At 45.1% G+C, this 26,628-nt stretch overlaps 2 protein-coding genes across 5 annotated transcripts in view; one reads left to right on the top strand and one right to left on the bottom strand.

The window, feature by feature from the left end:
* The window catches only part of LOC115172737 (ral GTPase-activating protein subunit alpha-2), a 200,117-nt gene extending 179,050 nt beyond the window's left edge, over window positions 1–21,067 (top strand). For 3 of the 4 annotated variants that reach the window (XM_029730450.1, XM_029730447.1, XM_029730449.1), the window contains 2 exons: window positions 8,392–8,516; window positions 18,251–21,067. In XM_029730450.1, coding sequence (XP_029586310.1) covers window positions 8,392–8,516; window positions 18,251–18,405 — 280 coding nt within the window. In that variant the 3' untranslated portion in view covers window positions 18,406–21,067. Of the gene's footprint in view, window positions 1–8,391; window positions 8,517–14,451; window positions 14,493–18,250 lie in introns of all 4 variants that reach the window. The other variant, XM_029730448.1, reaches the window with a different exon arrangement.
* A 1,986-nt stretch (window positions 21,068–23,053) lies between these two features.
* Window positions 23,054–25,708, bottom strand: LOC115172735 (insulinoma-associated protein 1a-like). The gene has a single exon (XM_029730446.1). It carries the CDS (start codon window positions 25,403–25,405, stop codon window positions 23,984–23,986), a length of 1,422 nt encoding a protein of 473 aa, XP_029586306.1. The 5' UTR covers window positions 25,406–25,708; the 3' UTR covers window positions 23,054–23,983.
* Between the last annotated feature and the right edge of the window lie 920 nt (window positions 25,709–26,628).

Genomic DNA, 26,628 nt, shown 5'->3' with positions numbered 1-26,628 from the left:
GCCCTTCTCCAATCAACACCTGCTCTCTCCCTCTCCCTTTCTCACTCACTGTCTCCTTCTCTCCCTCTTTCTCTCCCTCCCACCCTCTCAATCATCTCTCTACTACACTCTCTACCGGTGTAATGGCTGGTGGCGCCTCTCCTCTTCTTCACTGCTCCATTTCTCCACACCATTTATTCCAGGATTTGACACCTTGTCACTTGATTCATTTGAATGTGTTCGTGCAACTTCACACAAACCATCCTGGACCAAATTAATGAGATATGTACTGCATCCATATTGACTGATGGATAGTGTATGTGCAGGATGACTGGGAGAAGGGGGGATAGGGTGGTGCTGGTGTCTTTTATTTAGGAGGAAGGACTCTTCTGTGGCATGTCTGTTCCTGCTCCAATAACATCCCTGAAGCCTACGGCCCTGGGAGTCAATGCAGTAGCTTCCTCCACACTCGTACCCTCTCCTCGCTTCTCATCCGGAAGGTCAAGCTGATTGGCAGAGGTTATGGGCAGATCTGGGTGAGAGAGCGGGTCAAGCACCCACAGGCACTCTACCACCTCGCCTCCAAACTCTGAGAGGCCATTTAGAAAGAGGACTTTTCTACCAACATTATTGACCTCGGCTCTTCATCCTAGGGTAGTTACTTACTCCATATTGTTGTAGGAGAGACAGAATTCTCTGTGTTATTGTGATTCCCTTTATGTTGGTGCACTGTAATAAATGAGTTAAAATAATGAGGAGACACTGCAGAGAGTTGCAGACTGAATAAGAGATACATGTATGATGAAAAGGTACCAAACTACTGGCTAGTGACTGCTTAAATGGAGGCTAGTTGAGGATCCTTTGGGCCACTCCTTCACATGTATTACATTTATATTTTAGTCATTTAGCAGACGCTCTTATCCAGAGCGACTTACAGTAGTGAATGCTTACATATCATAGCATCTCAGTGGGGTAGCAGCTCAGAGCTGAGTGTGATGTGCGTACTTCCACTCAGAGAAAGGCAGCGTCTCCTCCCCATAGAGAGAGACCAGAGCCTAGGCTAGGGCAACATTTCTGGCCACCAAGATCTTGACCTCCCCCCAGGCTGCTGCCCTGGAACCCTGTAGTCTAATATCTCTCTCCTGGCTCCCAGTCAGTTAGGGTGAGGGGGGCTCTGGCCACTGCTTAGGCTCCCCACCACAGGCTCTGAGTGGAGCTAATTGACCTATATGGCTCGTCTCCAGGCTGTGAGAGGGAGACCTCAGGATGGGGATTTAAGGCCCTTCTCTCCTCTAGACTCTAATCTGGTGGTGTGGAGACCCCTGCTGTGAGGCCCTCTCAACAGATTAACACTCCCAGCTCCCATCCCACAGCCTAAAATGATGGTTTCAATTTTCAGAGGATGAGCAGACTACTTTCCAGTCCACTGAAAGTTGCGGTTGACAGAAGATTAGGAAATACTTGTTTTCACTTAAAATGTCTCTCCATTAGATTAACTCTGTCTTTGTATTGTTCTGGTGGACTAATAATCCTAGTCCTTTGGCTAGTATGTCCCTCCCTGCTCTGTGTGGAGCTGTATGTGTGAGTGATGTTGTGCAAGGGTCAGGGGGCAGTGAGGCCTTCTGTCAGAAGGGTACAGGGGGACACAGAGACAGAGGCAGGCAGGCCTGCTCAGAATGCCTCTCTGGAGCGATAGAGGGTGGGGGTGGGGGTAAATGGGTCCCTGTGGATAGAGAGAGAACAGGGGCAGGGGGGCACTGGGGTTCAATATAGGTCCTGCTGGACCTAGGGTGAGAGAGAGAGATGCATAGTTTCAGAATGGGTCTCCCTGGAGAGCGAATGAGCGAGAAATGGTGGTGGTAGGGGTGATCAGGGGTTTAGGATGGGTCCCTCTGGACAGAGAGAGCGAGAGAGAGAAGGGGTGTAGGGGTCCTGGGTCAGAGCAGTCTGCTAATGAAGAGCCATCTGAGGGCCTATTCACCTTGAGCATGACTCACTGCTGCTACTGCTCCTGCTGCTCACTGTGCTGCTACTACTGCTGCTGTTCACTGTGCTGCTACTACTGCTGCTGTTCACTGTGCTGCTACTACTGCTGCTGTTCACTGTGCTGCTACTGCTGCTGCTGTTCACTGTGCTGCTACTGCTCCTGCTGCTCACTGTGCTGCTACTACTGCTGCTGTTCACTGTGCTGCTACTACTGCTGCTGTTCACTGTGCTGCTACTACTGCTGCTGCTCACTGTGCTGCTACTACTGCTGCTGTTCACTGTGCTGCTACTACTGCTGCTGTTCACTGTGCTGCTACTACTGCTGCTGCTCACTGTGCTGCTACTACTGCTGCTGCTCACTGTGCTGCTACTACTGCTGCTGCTCACTGCTGCTACTACTGCTGCTGCTCACTGTGCTGCTACTACTGCTGCTGTTCACTGTGCTGCTACTACTGCTACTACTACTGCTGTTCACTGTGCTGCTACTACTGCTGCTGTTCACTGTGCTGCTACTGCTGCTACTGTGCTACTGCTGCTACTGCTCACTGTACTGCTACTGCTGCTACTGCTGCTGCCTGAGCTTGGCTTTGATCCACAATGACGCTTGTCCCCTGATTCCCCTTTGGCCACCCTTCCATCTGGACAGTACGCTCACACACACACACACATGCATCATGCATACACACATTGCATGCACATGTGCAGACACACACACATGCACACACAGGTGCGGAATTGTTTGCTGTTTCATGGAACACACATGGACTAGTTAATAAGAGTGCCAGTGTTGTTAATGTGTGGAGGCTCTGTGTTGCATATATACACACTCACACCTCCCCAACAGCCACACGCCGGATTTATCTGAACCATAAGTCACTCACTGTTTTTTGTCCCAGAACACCATGGATGCAGAGGGAGGGGAGGGGCTGGAGGAGTACTATTATCTACTAAATGACTAGGTGTTTTTTTGAATTGTATTTTTTTGTCATAACCAAGAATTATTTGTGATTACTTCTCTCCCAGTTTCTTTTTTAAAGCTAACCTGTTGTTGATTGAGGTCAGAGCATTATTTTACATTGCAGGTTGTTTCCAATCTCGTCTGACTGAAGAGGTTTTTCAGTTGCTCACACAGCGTTCTGACACGCTTCATGGAAATGACATTCTCACTCCTCTCCTCTCTCTAATGGGAGGGAATGTGCAGCCGCTTGGAACTTGGGGGAATATTGGGAGATTTCTAAAGTGGTGGAACATGCTTCACTGGAAGCCTCCCAACCGCGCTCTTTACTTTACAGTTCAAATGTAAAATGACAGTTATTCTACGGATGACTAGTATTGCGTTGATACAGAGGAAACATATCAGTGTTTTCATCCTGCCAAGCTTCTTGTAATATAGCCTAATTGTTTTGAGTGCCAAAGTTGCTAGCCAGAGACACATAACCAGAGTCATACATAAGGAAGGCTCTAAATAAAAAAGAAATAATTGGTAACAAAAATTTAAGGAGCACAAGAAAAAAAATAGTTTTTATTGAGTGAGATATGGCCTACGTTGGGCCTATGTGAATCCTATAATTACTTTTGAAGCACATCTCCTGATCAAGATATACATTTCCCTTCCATTCTGTGCCGCCAAGTGTTTGCATATACTGGTAAAGTTACCAGGTTATTAGTAGGGCTGCACGATATGCGCAAAACATCTAATTGCTATTTTTCAACCAAATATTGCGATTTGACTTGCGATATAGAATACAATATTTGGGTGAACTGTTGGAATCATATCAATGGAATGGTGGTGTTTGGCATGAAAACAAATTAAAAAGCCAGGTAGGAGTTTTGTCAGGGTAGAAACCAAAGTGTTAGTCAGTGTTTTCCAGGGCAGCATTTGAATAATGTTACAGAACATGCCGTTGCACAAACAACATGCTGATCTACACCACCACTGGTAGCAATGAGCTAATGCTTGCATTAGATCTATGGCATTTTGCTAGCAAGTTAGCGATTAGGATTAGCAATTAGCGTTATTTTATATGGAAGTCCAGTACAGAAGTCCAGAAAGGACATATGAATAAATTCCTTTGTCATGTCGAGATCACAACTTATTTATCTCATGATCACGACATAATAAAAGTTGTTTTGTCGAGATCACAAGATGATTCTCTCACGACATAACAAAAGTTGTTTTGTCAAGATCACAAGATAAACTCTATAAATAGGAGTGTGGATGTATTGATGACAGATTGACAGTATGGCTGTGGCACGGTGGATCAGCGCATACGTTTTTATTGATTGCTACACTAAGGGATGGTACATTTCATGCTAACATCATGCTTTCATTTGTGTTTGGAGCTCATTACCAGTTTATAAATTACAATGTTAGCAAGCTAAATGTCCCTTACCTTGAGCTAAAAACTCATGGGGCATATAATCCCTCATGGGGCATTTAAACCCTGAGCGATGCCTGACAGGCAGCGCTGTCTCCCCGTCTGTGTGCCACAATCAAAACCACAGCCAATCGCATGCAAGAAACAATGCAGCTAGTCGAGAGAGTGAGCTAGCTGGCTAGGTAGTCTTGTTTGCTAGCTAGCTTGTTATCTGCGCTGGTTGTTAGCTTGCATAGCTAATATGTATATAATTGTAAGGAACACTTCATGTTTTATGGATAATGTTTACATTTACGGAGTGGATGAGCTCCATTCCCGACAGGTTGATCATTCAATTCCAGCCTCAGAGTTCGATCACATTCATAGCAACCTCAGAGGCTGACAAGTCAGGATGCTGCCTGTAGGCTGTCTGCAAGGTGCCTTACATAGCCTCTGAGTCTACTATTGAATATGATCAGCCTACCAGGAATGGAGCTCACCCACTTTGGATTCTATGCATCAGCATATAAAGCGCTAACAGCTCATCTGCCTGCAATGAGCTTTACCTATGAAACAGCCTATAAGGAAGCATCCCGACAGCAGCCTCTGAGGCTGAAAATAAATCTTATTAGCCTCTCAGGAATGGAGCTTACTCACTGTAAATTGTAATATTATCCACAAGACATGAAGTGTCCCTCATAATTATATATCAGTTATGGAAGCTAACAACCAGCATAGATAACAAGCTAGATATCTAGCTAACTAGCTAGCTCCCAAGACTAGCCAAATTAGGTGGGTTCCCTGCATGCTATTGGCTGTGGTCTTGGGGGCGGCACGCAGCCTGGGAGACCACTGCTGCCTGTCAGGCATCGTTCAGGGCTTAAAAGGCCCCGCATTGCGATCAACGCAGCCACAGGGCTCCTTGATGAAGTGGTTATCGTGTATCTGAATAAATTAATGTATGATGCGTGATACTTTTGATTATCTCGTGATCTCGACAAAGCAACTTTTGTTATGTAGTGATCATGAGATAAATAAGTTGTGATCTTGACATAAAGAGGGAACTCTTTTTTTAATTCATATGTCCTCTCTAGACTTCCGTACTCTGGACTTACGTATGAATTGACTGCATGCTGAGAGAATAAACAACGTGTATAAACTGTGTGCTGCCTGCTTGAGTGAAAGGGTCTGTGCTTGGTGTGCGTTGCCAGGGAACTGGAAACAAGCAGTGTGTTGCGGTGAAATATTGTTACTCAGTACATTTTTTTCTTGAATTTTCTTTTAGTCGCACTGGTGCACTCAAAATAAAACTCCAGGTTGCACAGAATATTTTGTTGCATATGCAACCAAATTGGTCGCACTTTAGAGCGACCTGAGAGCATAATTCCCAAACGAATATGTGGAGGGAGAGAGAGTTTTGCCACCCAGGGAGAAGTCCGTAGGTTTGGCGAACTCGACATGGATATGCTTTTTGCATCATTGTCCTGGACATGTCCCTTGATTGAATTACTTGGTGCCAGGCAGGCAGGCAGGAGCAGCCTTGGTGTATATGCAGCAGGGGAACATGCTGTACCTAGCTTAGAGTCATTAGAGACAAACCCAAAGACAGAGGGAGGGGACAACCATAAAAATAGAATCACTAATTTCATTTCTATGGGGACAACGTTACCACTCACATTGTATATTAGCTGTGCTAGGGAATACTCTGCTACAATTTTAAAATCAACAGAAGCCACACATTTACTGATTGCAGTCAATCGGTTCTCCCTCCATCTCTCTCCTGATCTCTCTTTCCCTTCCTCCATCTCCGTTGGATGGCGTGGGTAGGGGAAGCGTCCAAGGTGGAGGAGAAGCGTGTGTCAGAGGAGAGTGGACGGCCACCCCAGCTGGAGTCAATATTTGCTTTAGGAATCTCAATAACAGGCCACAGTCATCTGCATCTCTGATAATGGACAGCCATATGGCTCTGTTGACCCAGTGGACTAGGGTTCTCTCTTTCCCCCCTCTCTCTTTCCTTTTCTCTCGCCTCTCTTCTGTCTCGTTCTCCCCCCTCTTTTCTCTCTGCTCTCTCTCTCGTTGTCCTCCCCCATCTCTCTCTATCTCTACTATAAACGCAACATGCAACAATTTCATTGATTTTACTTAGTTACAGTTCATATGAGGAAATCGGTTAATTAAAATACATTCATTAGGCCCTAATCTATGGATTTCACATGACTGGGAATACAGATATGCATCTGTTGGTCAAATATATTTTTTTAAAAGGACTCGCAGTGGGCCTCAGGATCTCCTCATGGTGTTCTTGTGCATTCAAGGAGGCGGCTTATGGTAGAGAAATTATCATAAGATTCTCTGGCAACAGCTCTGGTGGACATTCCCGCAGTCAGCATGACAATTGCATGCTCCCTCAATGCCACAGATGTCTCAAGTTGTGTTGTGACAAAATTGCACATTTTAGAGTGGCCCTTTTATTGTCCCCAGCACAAGGTACACCTGTGTAATGATCATGCTGTTTAGTCAGCTTCTTGATATGCCTCACCTGTTAGGTGGATGGATTATCTTGGCAATGGAGAAAAGCTCACTTACATGGATGTAAACAAATTTGTGCACAGCATTTGACAGAAATAAGGTTTTTGTGCATATGGAACATTTCTGGGATATTTTATTTCAGCTCATGAAACATGGGATCAACACTTTACATGTTGCGTTTATATTTTTGTTCAATGTACATTCATAAAACCCGTTATATGACCTGCACGTTGTGCTGTGACCTGTGTTGCCATGGCAGCCCAGCATGTGATGTCCCCACTCCTGGTTGAGTTAGCTGCATCTGGAGGCAGGGAGAAGATGACAGTGCAGCCTCACTGGCATCCTCACCCACAGGTCAGGTGATCTTAACCCATGTTTGTGTGTTGCCTGTATTCCATGGGTTTAAGCTTCCTGGTTTCAGCAAGACTGTTCTCTCTCCCGCTCTTTCTGTCTTCCTCCCTCTCTTCCTCCATCCCGCTCTCCCTCCCTCCGTGTGGTGAGCAGCTTGCCTGTCCTCAGGCTGCCCTAGGCTCAGGTGCCTGTCAGCCTCAGTTTGAAACGGCTCCCTTTCAGCTATTCGTCATGCCTGTCTCAACCCCTGCTGTGCCAGCATGTGCCCAGTCCATTCCATCTTAGCGCATCCAGTCCATTTTAGCCAACCAAACTTAGTCCAGCACAGCGCATACACATTCCCAGTAAAGCCCACTTCCAGTCCCAACCCATCTTCTCTCCACTGTTCTACCAGAGGGGCCTTAGCAACAACCTCACCACAGGCAGCAGTTCCTTAATGAGAGGGGAATGGCCCAGTGGGTTCCTGGAGTGGGGGCTAGAGTGGGGGCTATAGTAAAGGCCTGTTTGGGTCCATTCTTGACTGGCAATTTGTTAGGTGCAGTCATCAAGAAGGCAGAAAGACACAGCTAGCATAGTTCGTGTGGCAGGAAATTTGATCCCTTTCTGTTATTCTCAATGTTCTAACCTGACTGACTATCAAATTACAGTACTTTTGTTTTTAGGTCAGTGCCTGTCCAGTTTTGTTTTGGTCGGTTTGTCTTTTTATTTATCCAGCACCAGCACCATCCAGCACCAGGCTCCCAGATTGCTCTACCTGCTTGGCACTCTGAATTTCAAATGTCTCAAATTTTCCCCCTGTCGGGTAGGAGGAATGGAGGTAGGGATGGATGTCTGAGAGCGTCTGTCTGCCTCCAGCAGGGGTTCTGTTCGAGCACCCAGGAATGGGGCCTGGCAAGGAGAGGCAAGGGGAGCGTCACGCCTGTAGTGTGTTTATTTGGTGACTGCTTTCCCATTTGTGGCTGTGTGGCCAGGCTGATTGTCCTCTGCCTGCTACAGTGGTCTGGTTATTACTACTCCTCTGTCCACTGATGCTGCCTTTGTCTCGGTCTTTCTTATGTGGCTTCTTCATGTGTTGATGTTTTGTCTCAATTTACTTTTTCCATTGAGGGTTTTTATTAGTTTCATTGGGCTCTAAGTCAGCCTTTTTCTATGTCTCTTCCTCTGTGGTTTTCCTTAACCCTGGCCCCAGCTATGAGGAGCGTGCGCTTTACCTGGAGGCCATCGTACAGAACCACCGGGAGGTCATGACCTTTGAGGACTTTGCCTCGCAGGTCTTCTCCCCTTCAACCAGCTACTACCCAATGAGTGGGACAGGTCAGAATCCTACTCTGCTCCTCCACTTCCTCCACAGCAGCACACCTGTTAGCCCTCCTCTTCAGACCCCTCCATCTCTGTGTCCTGGTCCTTGTCTCCTCACACCCACACTCTGATGAATATCAAAGGTACCAGGGCCAAGCTCTCTCCACACTGTCTGAGCAGCAGCATCAAAGACTTTACCGTGGCTCAACAACTTAGCCAGGCCCTGCTCCTTGTCTCTCCGTGTTCTGTTTCATCTCACCCCCTCCTCTGTTTTTATCTCCCCCTCTCATTTAATTAGCCCGACAGAAATATACATGATGCGACATGATTGAATGTGGGTTAAGCCCGGTGTATGTGATCAGTCCTCTTATCAGAGCATCCATCCCTGTACCAGAGATATGCAGTCTGCTAAACACTGGGTTCACACTGCTGTCCCCCAGAGGTCAGGAAGAGGGGAGACTGAGGGGGACTTCATTAAACAATGTCTCCTCTTCCTGTCCTGGCTTGGCCTAGATCTGATGGGTCTATAACGACAACAACACCGCTAACATCCAATCAGTGCAGCAATGCTCTCATGCACTGATACAATTGGAAACCTGTGTTCTTTTATTGTCATAACTGGAAACTGAATCTGTTATTGTGTGTGTCTTGGCTACGTGCATACGAACATGTCTCTGTGTGTGTATACATGCGTGCATGTTGTGTCTTTACGTGCGAGTATGTGTATGTGTTGTCCAGATTTCAGCGAGCAGCCCCAGAAGGCAGACTGGGAGAGGCAGGAGGTAGTCTGCTCTATTAACGTAATTACAGTCAACTCCCTTTACTGCAGAGGTGGAGAAAAAAAAGACCTATATTGACCTTTCATCAACCATAATACTAAACAGGGAGTATTCTGTAGGGAGAGGGGAACAGGGAGAGAGGGGATGAGAGAAAGGGGAGAGAGAGGAAATGGGAGAGAAAATCTTGTAATTACCCAGTGTGGGGCATTCATCTGTTCTCTGCTGGTGTGTGTTATTTCAGCATTGGGCTTTTTTGTAGTGGAGTAGGAGAAGGATAGCTGGTTGGGCTGACTGAGTCCTCTTTGTGATTATGGGATCATAGGTTAGTCTGGCCAGACAATAAATGACTATTTTCTCTTATTGTTAAATGAGGATTGGTTTCACAGCGTGGTGCATCAGCTGTGTCTGATGAGAGCAGACATAACAACAAGACTTACTTTAACCAGCCTCTTTAATCCTGTGGAAATTCATTTGGAACATCTATACAAATTGATGAATATACAAATAGATGGGCAAACATTATTTTTGGGCTATTGCTTCTGTCGGTCTGTCTGTAAAAGTGTGTGGGGTGAGTGAGTGAGTGAGGACGTGTTATTTTGTCCACCGTGGGTTTGGAATCAGCTGGTCCTCTATATCAACTGTTTCTAGCCACAGCACCACACCACAGAGATGCAGGGCAATTTCAGGAATCACTCGAGGTCTGCATGCAGACTTCACCTGGCAATCTTCTAAACAAGGGGGAGGTTAAATCCTAGTACACACAGATACAGGTGCTCACAGCTTCTTCCAGGCATTTTTCTGAGAAGTGGTTCTTTTTATTTTTTGAAATGTCTTTTTTGTCAACATGTTTTCCTGTATTTACAGCGGCCGTGTGGATAGTGTACAATACATTTATGTTCATGTACATCCTCTAATATATAGTCTGTTTATGTCCTGTGTATGGTTCTATGCATCAACACATGGCCACTGATATATAATCACAGAAGGCTGCTTAGTTTTGTCCCTTTGTTGTGTCTGTGACCTCAGACTTAAAAAGCTGCTCTCATTGTCACCCTTCTCAGATGTGCTGGGGTCTAGTAATACAGTGATTGGCTGTTGCCCTCTCATGTGTCTTTGTCATGCCTGTGTCTCATGTTCCATATGCTGCTGCAGTGTGAGTGTGTGTGTGTGCTTGTCAATACCCCTGCTTAGGTTCATTGCTCCACTAACATGTCATCCATGACGTGCAGCGTGCCGGCGTTGGCCGGGGATGGTTTGGGACATGGAGTACCCTTGGGCCAAGCTGGACTGTAAGACTTCTGCCTGTTTCCTCTACTAGGCATGATGCCCATTGCCCACCCTCCACCTTAACCTGACCTTCACCTTTGACCCCACAGCTACACCATCTCAGTGACCATCAATCATACTAACCTGCACCCCGACCCCGGACACTTCTAATATCCCACTTCCTCCTGCATGAGTCATCTCTAACCTACAGTAGATTACTCCCATCCTCACCGCTGTGGCCCTGCTGTGTGACTGGAGAGTTTGCTCTGTGTGTCTACTGTCTGAGTTGTTTATGTGGTTTGAGTGTTTGTTCACACTGACATATTGACATGTTGAAGCTTCTTTTTTTGGGCCGGGGGGTTGGACTCAGTCGGGGTCTCAAATTACTGTAGAGAGTAAGAATAGCAGAATACACAAGGTGCAATTTGGAAATGTGGTTGTGCATCAGCAGTTTGTCAGTCACTCAATTAGCCCATGTCAGTAAAAAATGTTTAGATTGGTAAATTATTATAGCGGCTTAGTAAACTTAAGAATCATGGTCGAATTCCCGGCCTAGGGCCCCCATTTCAATTTTGTTAGTCAGTCTCACTCAGATATCATATTAAAACCTGCAAACATTTCTCTTCACCTTATGGAAAAATGTGTAGAATTGCAGGTAATTAGCTGTAAAATAGCAAATTGTCCTGTCCGCCCCATGGCATAATGAGTAGAATTGCATGAAATGAGTTCTAATATTGCGACATTTTGTCTACGCACCATGGGAAAATGTGTAGAATTGCACAATTTAACTCTAAAATGTAGAAATGTTCTTTCCACTGTCAAGAGGGGGGCTGCTCAAATCATATCAAATTCCTTATATTAACCTCTACGGGCCACGGGGGCAGTATTGAGAATTTTGAAAAAAATATGTGGCAATTTTTAACTGCCTCCTACACCAACTCAGAAGCTAGGATATGCATATTATTAACACATTCGGATAGAAAACACTCTGAATTTTCTAAAACAGTTTGAATGGTGTCTGTAAGTATAACAAAACTCATATTGCAGGCAAAAACCTGTGAAAAATAGATTTAAAAAAATGAGAATTTTGTGACTGTACTATTTAGTGTCATTGTTTTAAAGATACCACAGTGAGAAAGGATTCAGTTCGCAACTCCTACTGCTTCCACTAGATGTCAACGATCTTTAGAAAGTTGTTTGAAGCATCTGTGATAAATACACACCGAATTAGAAAGCTTACAAGTTGACACGTCATCACTTCATTTTTTGCGCCTGCGCATGAATCTGAGAAGAGTGCCTTTGTCATTATCGTTTATTCTAGACACTTGATAGGTTGTGTGAAAATATTACTGATGTTTACTGATGTTTCACGTTAAAAATGGAACAAAAGATTAGTGCTAAACAACGTTTGACATGTTTAAACAAACGTAAATAGATTATTTACTAGGTTTTCTTTAGTTTTTCGACGTGACTTTACACTGCCCACCTCATTTTGTGGGAGCCTACTGAACGCTAACTATTTGGACATAAATTATGAACTTTGTCAAAAGAAACCACATTTGTTCTGGACCTGGGATCTCTGGCAGCGCCTTCTGATGGAGATAATCAAAGGTAAGGGGATATTTAGAATGTTATTATCGATATTAGATGATGCTAATGCTAACGGTATAGCTTAGCTTAGCTTAGCATATAGCTTATTGTTGTTAGCATAGTACCCAGTTTATACAAAATGTGATTTCCCAGTAAAGTTATTTTGAGATCTGGCCCTTCGGTAGCAATTACGAGATGATAATATATTATTCTTTGAATGACAATATTATAATTTACCAATGTTTTCGAATAGTAATTCCGTGATTTGTAATGCTGGATTCACTGGGTGCATTCGAGCCGAAAAAAATTCTGAATTTCACCGCGACTGTAAATGCTGTTTTTGGATATAAATATGAACTTGATGGAACTAAAAATGCATGTATTGTATAACATAATGTCCTATGAGTGTCATCTGATGCAGATTGTCAAAGGTAAGTGCATAATTCTAGCTAGTTTTCTGTCTGTTGATGCCCTTCTTTGAATTGGCTAAACATTACACGCAGCTATTGTCAATGTACTCTCCTCACATAACCTAACTTTATGCATTCTCCGTAATGCCTCTGAAAATCGGACAGCGTGGTTAGATTTAGGAGATATATCTTTCAAATGGAGGAAAATAGTTGATTATTTGATTTTTTGAAATGATTACTCTTGCAGTTTTGAATTCCCCGCCATGGTCACATGACAATGAATCCCAATACCGGGATAAGATCGGGATAAGATCCTCAACTTAAGCCAACCAGACAGAAAGATTTTCTTGTTTTCTTAATTTACGGATAGCCATAGGCACACTCCAACACTCAGACATAATTTGTGTTTAGTAAGTCCACCATATCAGAGGAAGTAGGGATGACCTTGATAAGTGCATGAATGTGACCATCTTAATAAGTGTGTGAATGGGACCATTTTCATATCCTGCTAAGCATTCAAAATGTCATGAGTACTTTTGGGTGTCAGGGAAATGTATGGAGTAAAAAGTCCCATCATTTTCTTTAGGAATGTACTGGAGTAAGTGTAAAAGTTGTCAAAAATATAAATTGTAATGTACAGATGCTTAAAAACACTACTTAAGTAGTACATTCAATTATTTTTACTTAAGTACTTTACACCACTGCGCGCGTTGGTACGCAGACCCACGAGCAACTGCGGCCCCTCCATGAGTTCAGTTTTTTTGTGGCCCCCACCCCCATCAAAGATGTCCATCCCTGGGTTAAATGAGCGTAGCTATAAGAGCCAAGTCAACAATGATTCTCGCTCTTCAAATCTTTCAATGTATCCAGGCAGTCCGTGGGACTGAAGAGCTCTCAACAACCCCCCCCCCAGACAGGCCTCCTTCTCTCACCCTAAACCCCTCTGAGACAACAGCTCTTCACCTGCTCAGCATACCGCTACAGCTTCATCTGATGGCAACAGAAGACCTTCTAACTTTTACTATGTGTCAGAGTGTCAACTAGTCAAGGAGCTGCCAGGCACACTGGTTTAAATGACTGTTGATGTCTACTCTACTGTGGAGCAGACTGTTGATGTCTACTCTACTGTGGAGCAGACTGTTGATGTCTACTCTACTGTGGAGCAGACTGTTGACGTCTACTGTGGAGCAGACTGTTGACGTCTACTGTGGAACAGACTGTTGACGTCTACTGTGGAACAGACTGTTGACGTCTACTCTACTGTGGAGCAGACTGTTGACGTCTACTCTACTGTGGAGCAGACTGTCGACGTCTACTCTACTGTGGAGCAGACTGTCGACGTCTACTCTACTGTGGAGCAGACTGTCGACGTCTACTCTACTGTGGAGCAGACTGTCGACGTCTACTCTACTGTGGAGCAGACTGTCGACGTCTACTCTACTGTGGAGCAGACTGTCGACGTCTACTCTACTGTGGAGCAGACTGTCGACGTCTACTCTGGAGAAACCTGTGCCTGTATTGGTGTTGCACACAATTTTGTCTAATGTTTTGTTACATTTTACTGGTCTCGTTATCTCATGATGTTGAACTGGTTGAGAAGCGTTTCTGATAATCCAGTCAGTTCCTGCTCTATGATCTGTCCAACATATACACATTTTATAATAAGCAGTCATACCAACCTATGTGATGTCAAGTTACAGAAATCATTTACCCATTTGATTATTGGCTGGACAGATTTTTAAGGGCATGGAACAAACTCAAACCAACTTTCAAGAGGCCCTCTAGCTTTCTGAATGTCGCCCTCATCTCCCTTCCCTAGTACCCTCCCTGACTGACTGTCTACAGCAAGGCTGTGTTGTGTGACTTTGTCTTAATGTGACGCTCTACTGTCTGTTTTTCTTTTAGATGAAACAATGTTAAAGGTGTCATTGCGGTAATTGAAGAAGGTAAGCCCCGAGCACCGACCAGAAGCTCGTGTGTCACCACAAGGCCTCGCTCTCCCGTTGACTCATCCTCTCTGGTTTCTCCTTTATTTGGTACTAACACGCTTTATTTACCCACCTACCTACCGCTTTATGAAGGACGGTCGATATAACGCTGTATGGGGTGGTGGTATAACGCTGTATGGGGTGGTGGTATAATGCTGTATGGGGTGGTGGTATAACGCTGTATGGGGTGGTGATATAACGCTGTATGGGGTGGTGATATAACGCTGTACGGGGTGGTGATATAACGCTGTACGGGGTGGTGGTATAACGCTGTACGGGGTGGTGGTATAATGCTGTATGGGGTGGTGGTACAACGCTGTATGGGGTGGTGGTATAATGCTGTACGGGGTGGTGATATAACGCTGCACGGGGTGGTGGTATAACGCTGTACGGGGTGGTGGTATAACGCTGTACGGGGTGGTGGTAGGACGCTGTACGGGGTGGTGGTAGGACGCTGTACGGGGTGGTGGTAGGACGCTGTACGGGGTGGTGGTAGAACGGTGTACGGGGTGGTGGTAGGACGCTGTACGGGGTGGTGGTAGGACGGTGTACGGGGTGGTGGTAGGACGCTGTACGGGGTGGTGGTAGGACGCTGTACGGGGTGGTGGTAGGACGCTGTACGGGGTGGTGGTACGACGCTGTACGGGGTGGTGGTACGACGCTGTACGGGGTGGTGGTACGACGCTGTACGGGGTGGTGGTACGACGCTGTACGGGGTGGTGGTACGACGCTGTACGGGTGGTGGTACGACGCTGTACGACGCTGTACGGGGTGGTGGTACGACGCTGTACGGGGTGGTGGTACGACGCTGTACGGGGTGGTGGTACGACGCTGTACGGGGTGGTGGTACGACGCTGTACGGGGTGGTGGTACGACGCTGTACGGGGTGGTGGTACGACGCTGTACGGGGTGGTGGTACGACGCTGTACGGGGTGGTGGTACGACGCTGTACGGGGTGGTGGTACGACGCTGTACGGGGTGGTGGTACGACGCTGTACGGGGTGGTGGTACGACGCTGTACGGGGTGGTGGTACGACGCTGTACGGGGTGGTGGTACGACGCTGTACGGGGTGGTGGTACGACGCTGTACGGGGTGGTGGTACGACGCTGTACGGGGTGGTGGTACGACGCTGTACGGGGTGGTGGTACGACGCTGTACGGGGTGGTGGTACGACGCTGTACGGGGTGGTGGTACGACGCTGTACGGGGTGGTGGTACGACGCTGTACGGGGTGGTGGTACGACGCTGTACGGGGTGGTGGTACGACGCTGTACGGGGTGGTGGTACGACGCTGTACGGGTGGTGGTACGACGCTGTACGGGGTGGTGGTACGACGCTGTACGGGGTGGTGGTACGACGCTGTACGGGGTGGTGGTACGACGCTGTACGGGGTGGTGGTACAACGCTGTACGGGGTGGTGGTACAACGCTGTACGGGGTGGTGGTATAACGCTGTACGGGGGTTGTATTCTCTGTTTAGCCAACCTGGTAATTGGGAGTGATGCTGCACGGTTCGGACAATTAGCACCCGACTAAGTAGCAGCATGAGCAATATGGACACACTTCTTTCTGCTTGTGCTTCTGCATGTCACGCCACGCGCCTTTGTCTTTATCTCCCCAGCGGTATCTTCCTTTATCTTTGTCCTTTTTTCTCCTCTTCACTCCTGTCCGAGTGTGGCTGTTGGCCTGGGGCAGAGTGTGACATTAACACCTGCCGTACTGGAAGAAAACGGCTTTGTCATTGAAGCTTTGTTTGAATTACTGCAGGGGACCAATGGGGGATGAGGCCATTTACTCCCTTTTGTTTTTTTTCACCGTCTCTCTCTCTATGCCCTCCGTCTCCCCTCCCCTCTGTCTCCTCTCCCTTCTCTCTCTCTTTCTCCCCTCTCTCGCCCTTCTCTCTTTCTCTCTCTCGTTCTCTCACCTCACACTCTGAGTATGAAAGGATCTCAAATGAGAGGCAGGGTGTGCAGGTCTCTGCCACACCATGGCCTCTGTCAGTCTAGCTGTTTAAGGGGAGCTCAGAGTGGAATGAACTTGCGTTATGATTTACCAGCCAGTCACCGCCAACTCAATTTTTGGGAGATTTTGTTTCACCCTAGTAACTAATTGTGAATGTTTAATTTTAATATTCAACTTAAATTTGTGTAATTTCCACATATGATATATGCAACCCAAAGTGTTGCAATTTAAAACATGTGTATTGTCATTGTTTAGTGGGTATTGTACCGAGCCCTCTGTCGATAGATGTGTCTGTTGCATGGGTGGGTGCTAGGCAGCATACTGGGGGGCTAGTAAATATAAGGTCTGTGTGGGTGGGGCTTGACAGGGCCAGTGGGGAAGTTGTTTGTTCTAGTGGTGGAATAGTCGAAGTGCAAGGTAGTGGAATTCTGGAGTTAGACTGTGCTTGTAGGGTTGGACTTGGGTTAGGCCTGCCCACACGTTTACTCACAGCCCTTTGTTCTATTCATATGCATAATGAAGATAAACAAACACACACACACACAGCCTTAACCCTACCCCTACCCCTCCCCCTCTGAATGAGTGGAAGTCAGCGATGCTTGTGTCCACTGGGCTGGGTGTCTGTTACTGCAGCCATCTGCTGTCCCTTTTAGCTACAGGAACTTGAGATGCTTCAGAGAAAGAAAATAAGCAACCAGGTGCCATCTTTGAAATAAGCAACCAGCTGCCATCTTGAAAATAAGCAACCAGGTGCCATCTTTAAAATAAGCAACCAGGTGCCATCTTTAAAATAAGCAACCAGGTGCCATCTTGAAAATAAGCAAGCAGCTGCCATCTTGAAAATAAGCAAGCAGCTGCCATCTTGAAAATAAGCAAGCAGCTGCCATCTTGAAAATAAGCAACCAGCTGCCATCTTGAAAATAAGCAACCAGGTGCCATCTTGAAAATAAGCAACCAGCTGCCATCTTGAAAATAAGCAACCAGGTGCCATCTTTGAAATAAGCAACCAGGTGCCATCTTAACATAGTAGGAAAGTTGTTTAAACTCGATGCATCGCAAAGATGGGGGTTGGGGAGGAGAGAGGAGGGGGTGTACACAAAATATATTTGCTCTTTCTGGCTTTTCCCCCTCACTTATCACTGCTAGCAGCCTCTTATCATTGATTGTTTCTTTGGCATCCACAATGTTTAACAAAGGACACGCTCCACATGTTCATGACATGCCTGTCCAGGTTAACATGATATTCCGTTTTTTTCTGTTACAATACATTTCAAGTGTTGAAAAATCTATCCTCTTTATGCTGAACAACAAAAATAATTTTATTCTTAGAACCACATGGCTTAAAATAGATGTTCTCTTTGTCCCGCTCATGCAAGCATGTGCCCTCCCAAATACATATTCAGCATCTCTCACTTAGCAGCCTCTAGTCAGCCAAGGCATGCGATGAAGACATGTTCACATTGAATCTGAATGTGTATGCTGCTTGATCTAGTCCCACACGTGTCACTTTTAAAACAGTGATGAACTCAAGGGTCAAGTGGATCAATTTGTACACCTGTTCTGTTTTTGGTATTATAAATTCGACCCTAGAGTGAGTAAGCGGTTTGGGGTGCTGGGGGTGCGTTCACGTGCATGGCAGTCAAAGCATGTTGGAGTATGCCACGTCTTAAAAGCCCCATGTAAGCCTGCCACGTCTCACTACTTCTATCTATCCCCTCTTTATCCCTCCCTCGCTTTCATCCTCTCTCTCTCCAGGCTCCCTCAGTGGCAGCACGAGTGCTGAGCTCAGTGTTTCCGTAGGAACGGACCATGTGGACCAGGTCTCTCCCACGATGCCCCGTGCCACAAAGAACAGAGTTTCCGGAAAACTCCGCCGATCAGCCAGCGCCATAAGCAAATCCTCCAACTGAGCTCTCTCGCCCGACCCACCCCCAAAACCTCCCGTTTGGCCTTCACTACCGGTCCTGTTTTAAACCATCACACCCTTATGACTGCAGTTTGGGGGTGTGCTTTGTTTGTTTTTGTTTTGTGTGTGTCGTTTAAACATTTAACTGGAGCATATTGCACATTTTAATTTGTGGCAATTATTGATTCTTTGATACATTTCCAATTGTTTTTGCTGTTGAACTGCATATTTGAGATGAAGCTATTGATGTTTTTTCCAATGTGGCTGCACTTTGTTTTTGAAGAATCAATGCTTCTTTTCTAATTTATTACTGATAAATGGCACTACTCAGTACAGTGATAAAACGAGGTATGTATAGCCAGGGACTGGAGTGAAAGATCATGTTAGGAGACTTGAAGTCCACCTATCATGAACATTTCCATATTGTTTTTTCATGCCATAGCTGTTGAGCTGGTAGTTGATACTACTGTAGAGGAAAACTCTAAGAGGCTGAACTTCTAGAGAAATGGGAGACTGTTTTAGATTGTATTCTTGTGAAGAGAAGCAGCCGTGCATATATAGTTAATATATACTGTAATAAAACATTTCTTATCGTCCACATGCATTTTGATATGTCTGCCTTTTTGGTTTTCTCATTGACCCCCCCCCCCCCCCCCCCCTGTGATCCTGCTGTGTGAAACACTGATGATAGTCTTGCAATGCTGTTGACAGGATAGGATTATTTTTAAGGGTGGTGTTGTTTGGTTTGTTGTTTTATCCTGGGTCTTGAGCCATGGAAGCCTGTCTGTCTGCCTGGGTCATACTCATCCTCTTGTTGTGGAGAGGAGGAAGGACTGCGTCATAGGAGGTGCTGCTCTAGCATAATGCTGCACCGTACCACACACTTCCTGGTTATGGAGTGCTGTGAGTGTGTGCAGTAGGAGTCTGTTTTTAATAGTTATGAACCTGGAGTGGACAATCAATGATGTCTTTCCAACCCGAGGTGAATCGAAGCTTGTTTTTGTTTTTCTATCTTTCTGTCCTTTTTAAATGGATTCCGATGGATTTTGTCGTGCTTTGATTTATGCAACTCTGCTGGAAATGAGAAAAAACTGCATTTGTAATTGTTTAGTGACGTTACCCTGTGTAGGATTGTTTAACCTGGGTTCATAACCTGTAATCCAATAAGTTCCATCTGTCTCTTCCTCTGCTATAATTTTCTTGTTGTCTTGTAAAGCTATAAATATGACATTCCAATGTCCCTACAGATGATCTTTTGCACTCACTGTCATTGACAAACTAGCAAAGAAAAGTTTTTTTCTCTTTATTCATGGATGTGAATTGCGTAACATTTTATTTGATGTGTTTGTTTCAGTGTGTGAGAGCATGCAAAGTCATATTTGAAGACTTATTTTGCTGTTGTGTTGTATAATGTATACATGTGCTGTTTAGAGGAAGAAGTCGCCGGAGCCTCAGGTGAATCTTAACTCCATGCACTTGTGTGTGTTTCTGAAGGAGCAGTGCCTGTGTAATGTCTGTCCACCAATATCCATTCCTAGACCCCACCACTGTTAGACATCATTTGATTTATTTTGTTTTTCTTCATTCTAAGAAGCAAACCGTGGACAGCTAGCTTTGCCTTCCTGTCTCACATCTCTGTTAACTAGAGGGAAAGTGTCGTCGTCGTCCCCCACCATTTGACTGTAAAGGTCAATTTCTTGTCCTAGTCCTCACAAGCGTTGTGTATATGAACAGATTGACTGGGTTTGGCCCACTTTGTTTAGTCTATTTGAGGAGGTTCTCTTTTCTCTCGGAATTGGAAACAAATGCCACCTCCTCTTTCCCATGATGCACCATGAGTAACCTCATGAGGCCAGTGGGGGCTGGGGAGTTAGAAGGCATACCAGCGCTGAGCTCTGGCGACCCTCCTAGCAACAGGCAGGTTGGCTCTGTGCTATCCACGCCCCCTCCTCCTCCCACCCAAACCTGCCACTTTAGGTTGCCATGGAAGCCAGGTGTTACATACACATGATGGAAGGCTCTACCCGAGCTGCAACACTGTCCCTGTCTGTTGCACTACTTTACCTTACCTGTACATCTCCTTTTTCTTTCATTTTGTTCTCTAGTTTTTTTGTGTCTTTCTTTCCCAAGCACTGATTAATAATATAGGAGGCACGAATGTCGAGTTTGTTCAGAGAGAATGAAGTCAGTTTTGTGCATTTGAAGAATGTGTGCAAATACTGACCTGAGTCACATCAATGCTCTCACTTTCCCAATGTAAAGAACTACCCAGATCTTTTTACTGATCTTCTTATGGAGTTTAGATTGTAGATTTGATATTGTGGATGGGATCCCTGTTATATATGGGAGAATATGGGCCTAAGGTGTTGTTTGGACCAGGGTAAGGATTGTGTCTTACTCAGACTGGTTCAACTCATGTAAAGCAACAGATTTAGTGTCAATTCTAGATTTTGGTTTAGGAATCCTGTACATTGTGTCAAATTGAGGGCTCCAGTCCTTATGAATATACATATATTAATGCCTGTAATATAATGTTTGTATAAGAGGAAGAGGACGATTTCATCATTACTTGTTAACATATCAAACTGTTTTTAATGGCAGAAGTCATGCTATCTTTATTAGAAATGTGAAAATCTAAAATATTTCATTAAATCAATTTGAAGTTCTCCATGTTCTCTGTGTGGTTTGTTTGGGTCTATTGATTTGAATAGCAGTGGAGCAGAAGTAGATTTCCTTTAAACTGTCGTTACAGAGATGGGCACTTACCTAACCATGTTATAGTAACGCTAGCCTAATATAGCAGGCCTAGAAAGACACCTAAGCAGAGTTCTCACTTCTGTTTTTCGGGGGTTTTGATAGGGTGGGGGGGTGACATAATAGTGCTGTTGTTTTTTTACCCTGGCCCAGCAGCAGCAGGGGTAACCTGACCCCCTCCCATCTGTCCCCCTGCTGCTCTAGGCGGGGAGGAGGTTGGGATAATGGGAACTCACCGGAAGGTACAAGTGTAAAGTCTACAGCACCTACATTACTTCTGCCCTGGCTGGTAGGATGGCTAAAGACTTAAGACGAGCACTTGACGATAATTGGATCCGCGTGTGTGTGTGTGTGTGTGTGTGTGTGTGTGTGTGTGTGTGTGTGTGTGTGTGTGTGTGTGTGTGTGCACCTGCCTATCTAGCCTGAACCTGTTCCTTTGGGTCACATAAAACTACTGCATTTGTCTACTTTATGTGATTGAATATTCGCAAGATTTGAAAGCAGAAGAATTATGATATGGTTATGTGTTATGTGAGAAGAGTCTATTTTCACATTGTCACATGTCAAAACTGACACATATATCCTGTCTGTTTCTTCTCATTAGCAGGAAGTGTGTTTTACACCATAGTCAAGTAGAGTAGACTGACTGCTCCCTAGAAGCCTGTCCTCATCAGTGAACTACATGACAGCATCCACAGTCAAGACCCAACAATGATCATTAACCCCTCGTGGGCTGGCTGAAGCCACACAAATGCTTCTGGAAGTTCTTTCTCTCTTGTCATGGGGAGTGAATGTGAACCTGGCTGTTCAGAGGCTTAGACTACACTGTCAGACAGCCATTTAAAAGAGAAAATCAAACTCTTGAATCTCCTTTAGAGAAGACAACTGTCCTTCTGATTTAAGGGTGAGTTGGGTGGCCATCACCTCTGTCCTGCTGCCATGTTCTGACCAGGCATTATGGCAATATACTGTATGACTGGAAGCTACGTGCTCTCTGTCTCTTCATGGAAACCTAACCAGGTCTTCTGAGACACTACTTTATGATCATGTGTGGCATGAATCATCATAGCAAATCATAGCAATGATAAATCGACAATAAATAAGGCATATTTTCAGTTTCCTACAAGACATTGCAGGCATCAGGATTGTTGTCTATAGTTCAACGAAACCTCAAAAGGGTAGATGAGGAATTAGATTGGAATGTTCAGAGCAGACCAACTTGGAATGTCTCTGTATTGATGTCAGTGTGTACCCGTTTTAGTCCCTCATCCAGACACTCATTGTAGAAATGATGCATCCACAGGGAATAGGCCTGCATCCTGGCTTGAGTATCCATGGTAATTATGCTATTACTCACCCTTTACTAATAAGGCACTTGTGTAGGCCACACCTAAGTTTGATTTTGAGTTTTCACCTGAAGATTTGATTAAATAGGCTAGTGAATGAATGTTGGGAAGCTGAGGGAAATAATGTGTGATATTTTGCTGTGTAAGTCAAGTGGGGAAATGGAAAGAATAGGAAGGATTTTCAAGACAACTTTTCCCCCATATGCACCCATCTCCCAACAGCTTACCATTTACACTAAAAGTGTATCCAGAATTATTCAGATTAACATTGTGTCTTTTGAGTTTTTACCCAGATGGATGTCCATTATATTTAATTTACATGTTTCAAAATGTCATTGTTTTGTTTTGTAAAGATCAGAAAATGATTTCAGACAAGTTTAATTGATAGTTCCCTATATCCTGGCACTTTACTTTCTTGTTGTAGGTATATCACTGGAAGTCAGGGCTGTTGTAGGTATATCACTGGAAGTCAGGGCTGGCAAACATGGGTGATGTAGGCTTGCTATTTTTCAGACAGTTAATGTCAATGTCAAACTAGAGCTAAATAAATGGTTTCATTTAGAAAATATCGTTTTTATTTCGATGGATAAATGGAGACAACAGTGTACACATACAATCAAAGCGCTATAAAAGCCAACATTTAAGAAAATAACCTGTTCATAGAAAAAGATTGCATCTAAGGTAAGAGCTTTACGTTTTACAAGAGCTGTGGAGATTGAAGATTTAGACCGGTCCACGACAATTATCACAACTCATCATTTTGACATAACATTTGGCTACAACGTGAACTGCCAGAACAACCACATAATCACACAACACAACAATACATTACAGAAGATAATTGCAAATAGAATAAATAAATAAATAAATACATAAATACAATTATTATGATTAAACAATATTGCAACAATGAATAATAAAATATGTGCCGCATTCTAAATGAAAACATTCATTATGTAGAGTTTATAAGGCAGTTATATAGCAGAGTTTTGATGTGCTTATATTCTAAAGGCATTTGTGGTTCTACTAAAGGGAAAGGTTTCGATAGTTTTAGGTTTTTAAGACAAAGTTGATAAGTCTGTCCTGTAATTCATAAGTTAACATAAAGTTTAATGATATACAGAAATTCACAGTCGGTGAATTAAAAGGCTTTTATGAGAGAAAATACCCATATCAAATGAAACAGTTCTTAGGTCTAGAAGCTATTACTTGAGCACGTCTGCAGCTGTCCTAGAAAAATACATTTAACAGTCAAACTAACGCTTTGTTTTTTCTCGATAAACTAATTTGAGAAACATCTCAAAATATATGCCTATTTTTTTATTCAAGGAATGGATAAGCATTCAACAACCAGCTGATTGGCATTGATAGAATACCTCTCATCGAACACACAAATCTAAACATTAAGTTGCCCTGTCTTTCAGTAGTCTAGGCAAATAACTTTTTTCAACGCTCCGGTCCAAGGCACGCGTTTTCTTGTGTTCAGCAAGCCGGGCGCACGGGCATTTGAAGCAGGATCACCTGCCTATTTTCCGACGGATGGCATTTGTTGATGTGCCTCGTGAGTCCGGGTGAGCTGTAGAAAGTGGCAGGGCAGTACTTGCAGGGATACACCTGGGAGGAGTGCATGAGACGCAGGTGTCTCTCCTGGCTGGCCCTGTTGGGGAAATTCTCCCCGCAAACGGGGCAGAGAAGGCAGTCCACGGGGCTCAGATTCAGGGGACTTTGGTTTGGGTTTTCCTCTGAGAATGAGGTGGACACTGGCACCTGCTCTTCCACTCTGTCGCTGTTTTGAAACGCGTGGTCCTCGAACATTTTATTCTGCAAGGCTTGGTGTCCCAGAATGTGTTTTCTTAGGTATGCTTGACGCTTAAATCTTTTCCCACAATATTGGCAGTCGTATAAACCATCTTCCGAGCCCGATTCAGACACACCTGGGCTTGGGGTGTCTCTGTCACTCAGTAGCTCGGCTCTTGAGTCTTTGGCTTCCTCCGGGATGGACTTGACAGCGGGGTGCATTTTGGCCATTTCAGATTTGATTCTCTGGGTAGATGGTATCCCTGCTGCGCTCTGCGCTCTCGGTTTGTGCCAGCGCCGGTGAGAGGCGAGGTTAGCCGGGCAGCTGAACATCTTATCACACTCAGGACACCTGTACTCAACTCTCACTATCCTAGAGCACTTGTGCTGGGCTAAAGAAAATGTGTCCGCGTAAGCTTCCTTACACAATTGGCAGACAAACTCTCCTAAAGGCTTCCCGCCTGCCGATGTCTGCGTTCTGGGTTTAAAGTCGACAGGAGCCTCTTTGATTTTAAGACCAAGTACCGGAGACGTTGTCATTTCGTCTTCAAAATGCAGTTTTCTGATGGCTTTGGGTTTCTTGGATGCAGGTTTGCTCTTGCGCGCAGTGTCGGATGCGGGCCTCTTGGTACCGCCCCTGATGACTGTAGCCGGGATGCTGCTGGTGATGCCGCTGCGGTTGCTATTGCTGGTGCCTATTTTCAAATCCACCGGGGCGAACAGGAGATGATCAAAGCTGCTGATGGAGGCAGATGTCGGGAATGACTCGGCAGAAATTGGCGAGCCTAGATTAAAACTTCTCCCGTAATATATTCTCTCATGGTCCTTGCTGATGGGCCTTGTGGGGCTGTAGAGGGCTTGGTACATCGCCTCGGGGTTGCCAAACTGAACCGCTTCAGCATCCAGCCTGGTGATCGGGGCGTCTGCTGCGATGTCCAGCGATGGGGCTGCACGGTCCAGACAGAACGCAACAGAGACAGGCGGAGATGAGTCCACCTGACTCTGAAAGTCTGGGGTGTGATGCTCCTGCTCATACTCATCTGTACGAGTCCTATAGGAAACATGCGCTGATTTCTTGTTTCTTTTTACCAGGAATCCTTTGGGCATCTTTGCGAATGACAGAAAAGCACTTTGGAGAGGTGGGCGAAGTCTCGGATGATATCCAGGTTTGTGAAATTACAGTCACACCGGGAGCCTCGGTTGCTAATTTATATTTTAGCTAAGCTATTGATCTCTGTGTTGCTGAAATGTTTTCGTCTCTAAGGCATAGCTGCACTCTTTTTATGCCGGAATAATGGTATTGTTCTCGCCCCTTGTTGCCGCATCCTCAACCAATCAGACGAAACGAAAATCCCAGTGGATTTGGATGTGGGAGTGGGAGGGTTCAAAGCTTGGGTTTGGTGGATTTCGTTGGAGGATGTGCAGATAGTTTAGCAGATGTAGTTGCGGTTTATTACGTTAATGTGGGCGCTCGGTCCCTCCCCAAGAGAGGCACACGCCGGGCCCTCCTCTTTTTAAGGTCTGATGGTTCTCTATACAAATGCACACGTGCCACGGCTTTGTGGTTCTCCTTTGGGGGCCACTGAGCTGCCAAAAGGAAATGTCCGTCACTAACACAATCATCAGAGTTTACAATTAGGATGGGGACTGAAGAGGGGTGTGGGGTCTGGTTGAGAAGGCAAGAAATAAGTTGCAAGGTGTTATTTGCATATATAGAATAAAAGGCTAAAACATGAACATCTAAAACTTGGGTAAATTATGTCAGTGTCAATAGTAAAGCAATGGGATACACATATTGTTGTATTGTGGCTTAAGCGGACCTTCCCCCAGCCAAAAGCAAGCTTTACTCACTAACCTCCAAGGGACAACATATGTGCCAACTGTGTGTGACATTGGCATTGCCTATGGATATTTGATAAGAGAGTGAGTATTTTACACAAATAAGGCAAGACTTCTTAAATAAACATTACTTGGTACGAATGTTTTTATTTGGGCACGCGTCTGTCTCGGCAGTTTAACTAGAGTTATAAATCAGACATCTCACTGCATACATAAGTAATAAGAAGGGCCTCTGGTCTTGGTACATAATAGCCACGTCTGCCCACGCTGCATATGCAGTTTTCGTTTGAAAGGCAATTTGACCTGTGAAATAGGACTCACGGCCAATCTGGCCCAGGGATAGGCGCGTGCTGTGTGTAATCAGCGCTCCAGACAAAGAGGGCCGCAGCCCGAATGTCAGCCCGCGCGCACCCAGCGCTTCTCGGGTTATTACATCTGCATCCCTTTTCCAGAACACCTCTCATGTCCATGTATGGCATGTGATATGGACG

Source organism: Salmo trutta, chromosome 33 (genome assembly GCF_901001165.1).
Source record: "Salmo trutta chromosome 33, fSalTru1.1, whole genome shotgun sequence".
Lineage (NCBI taxonomy): Eukaryota > Metazoa > Chordata > Actinopteri > Salmoniformes > Salmonidae > Salmo > Salmo trutta.
Note: the sequence above shows the minus strand (reverse complement) of the source record. Positions and strands in the feature narration are given on the sequence as shown.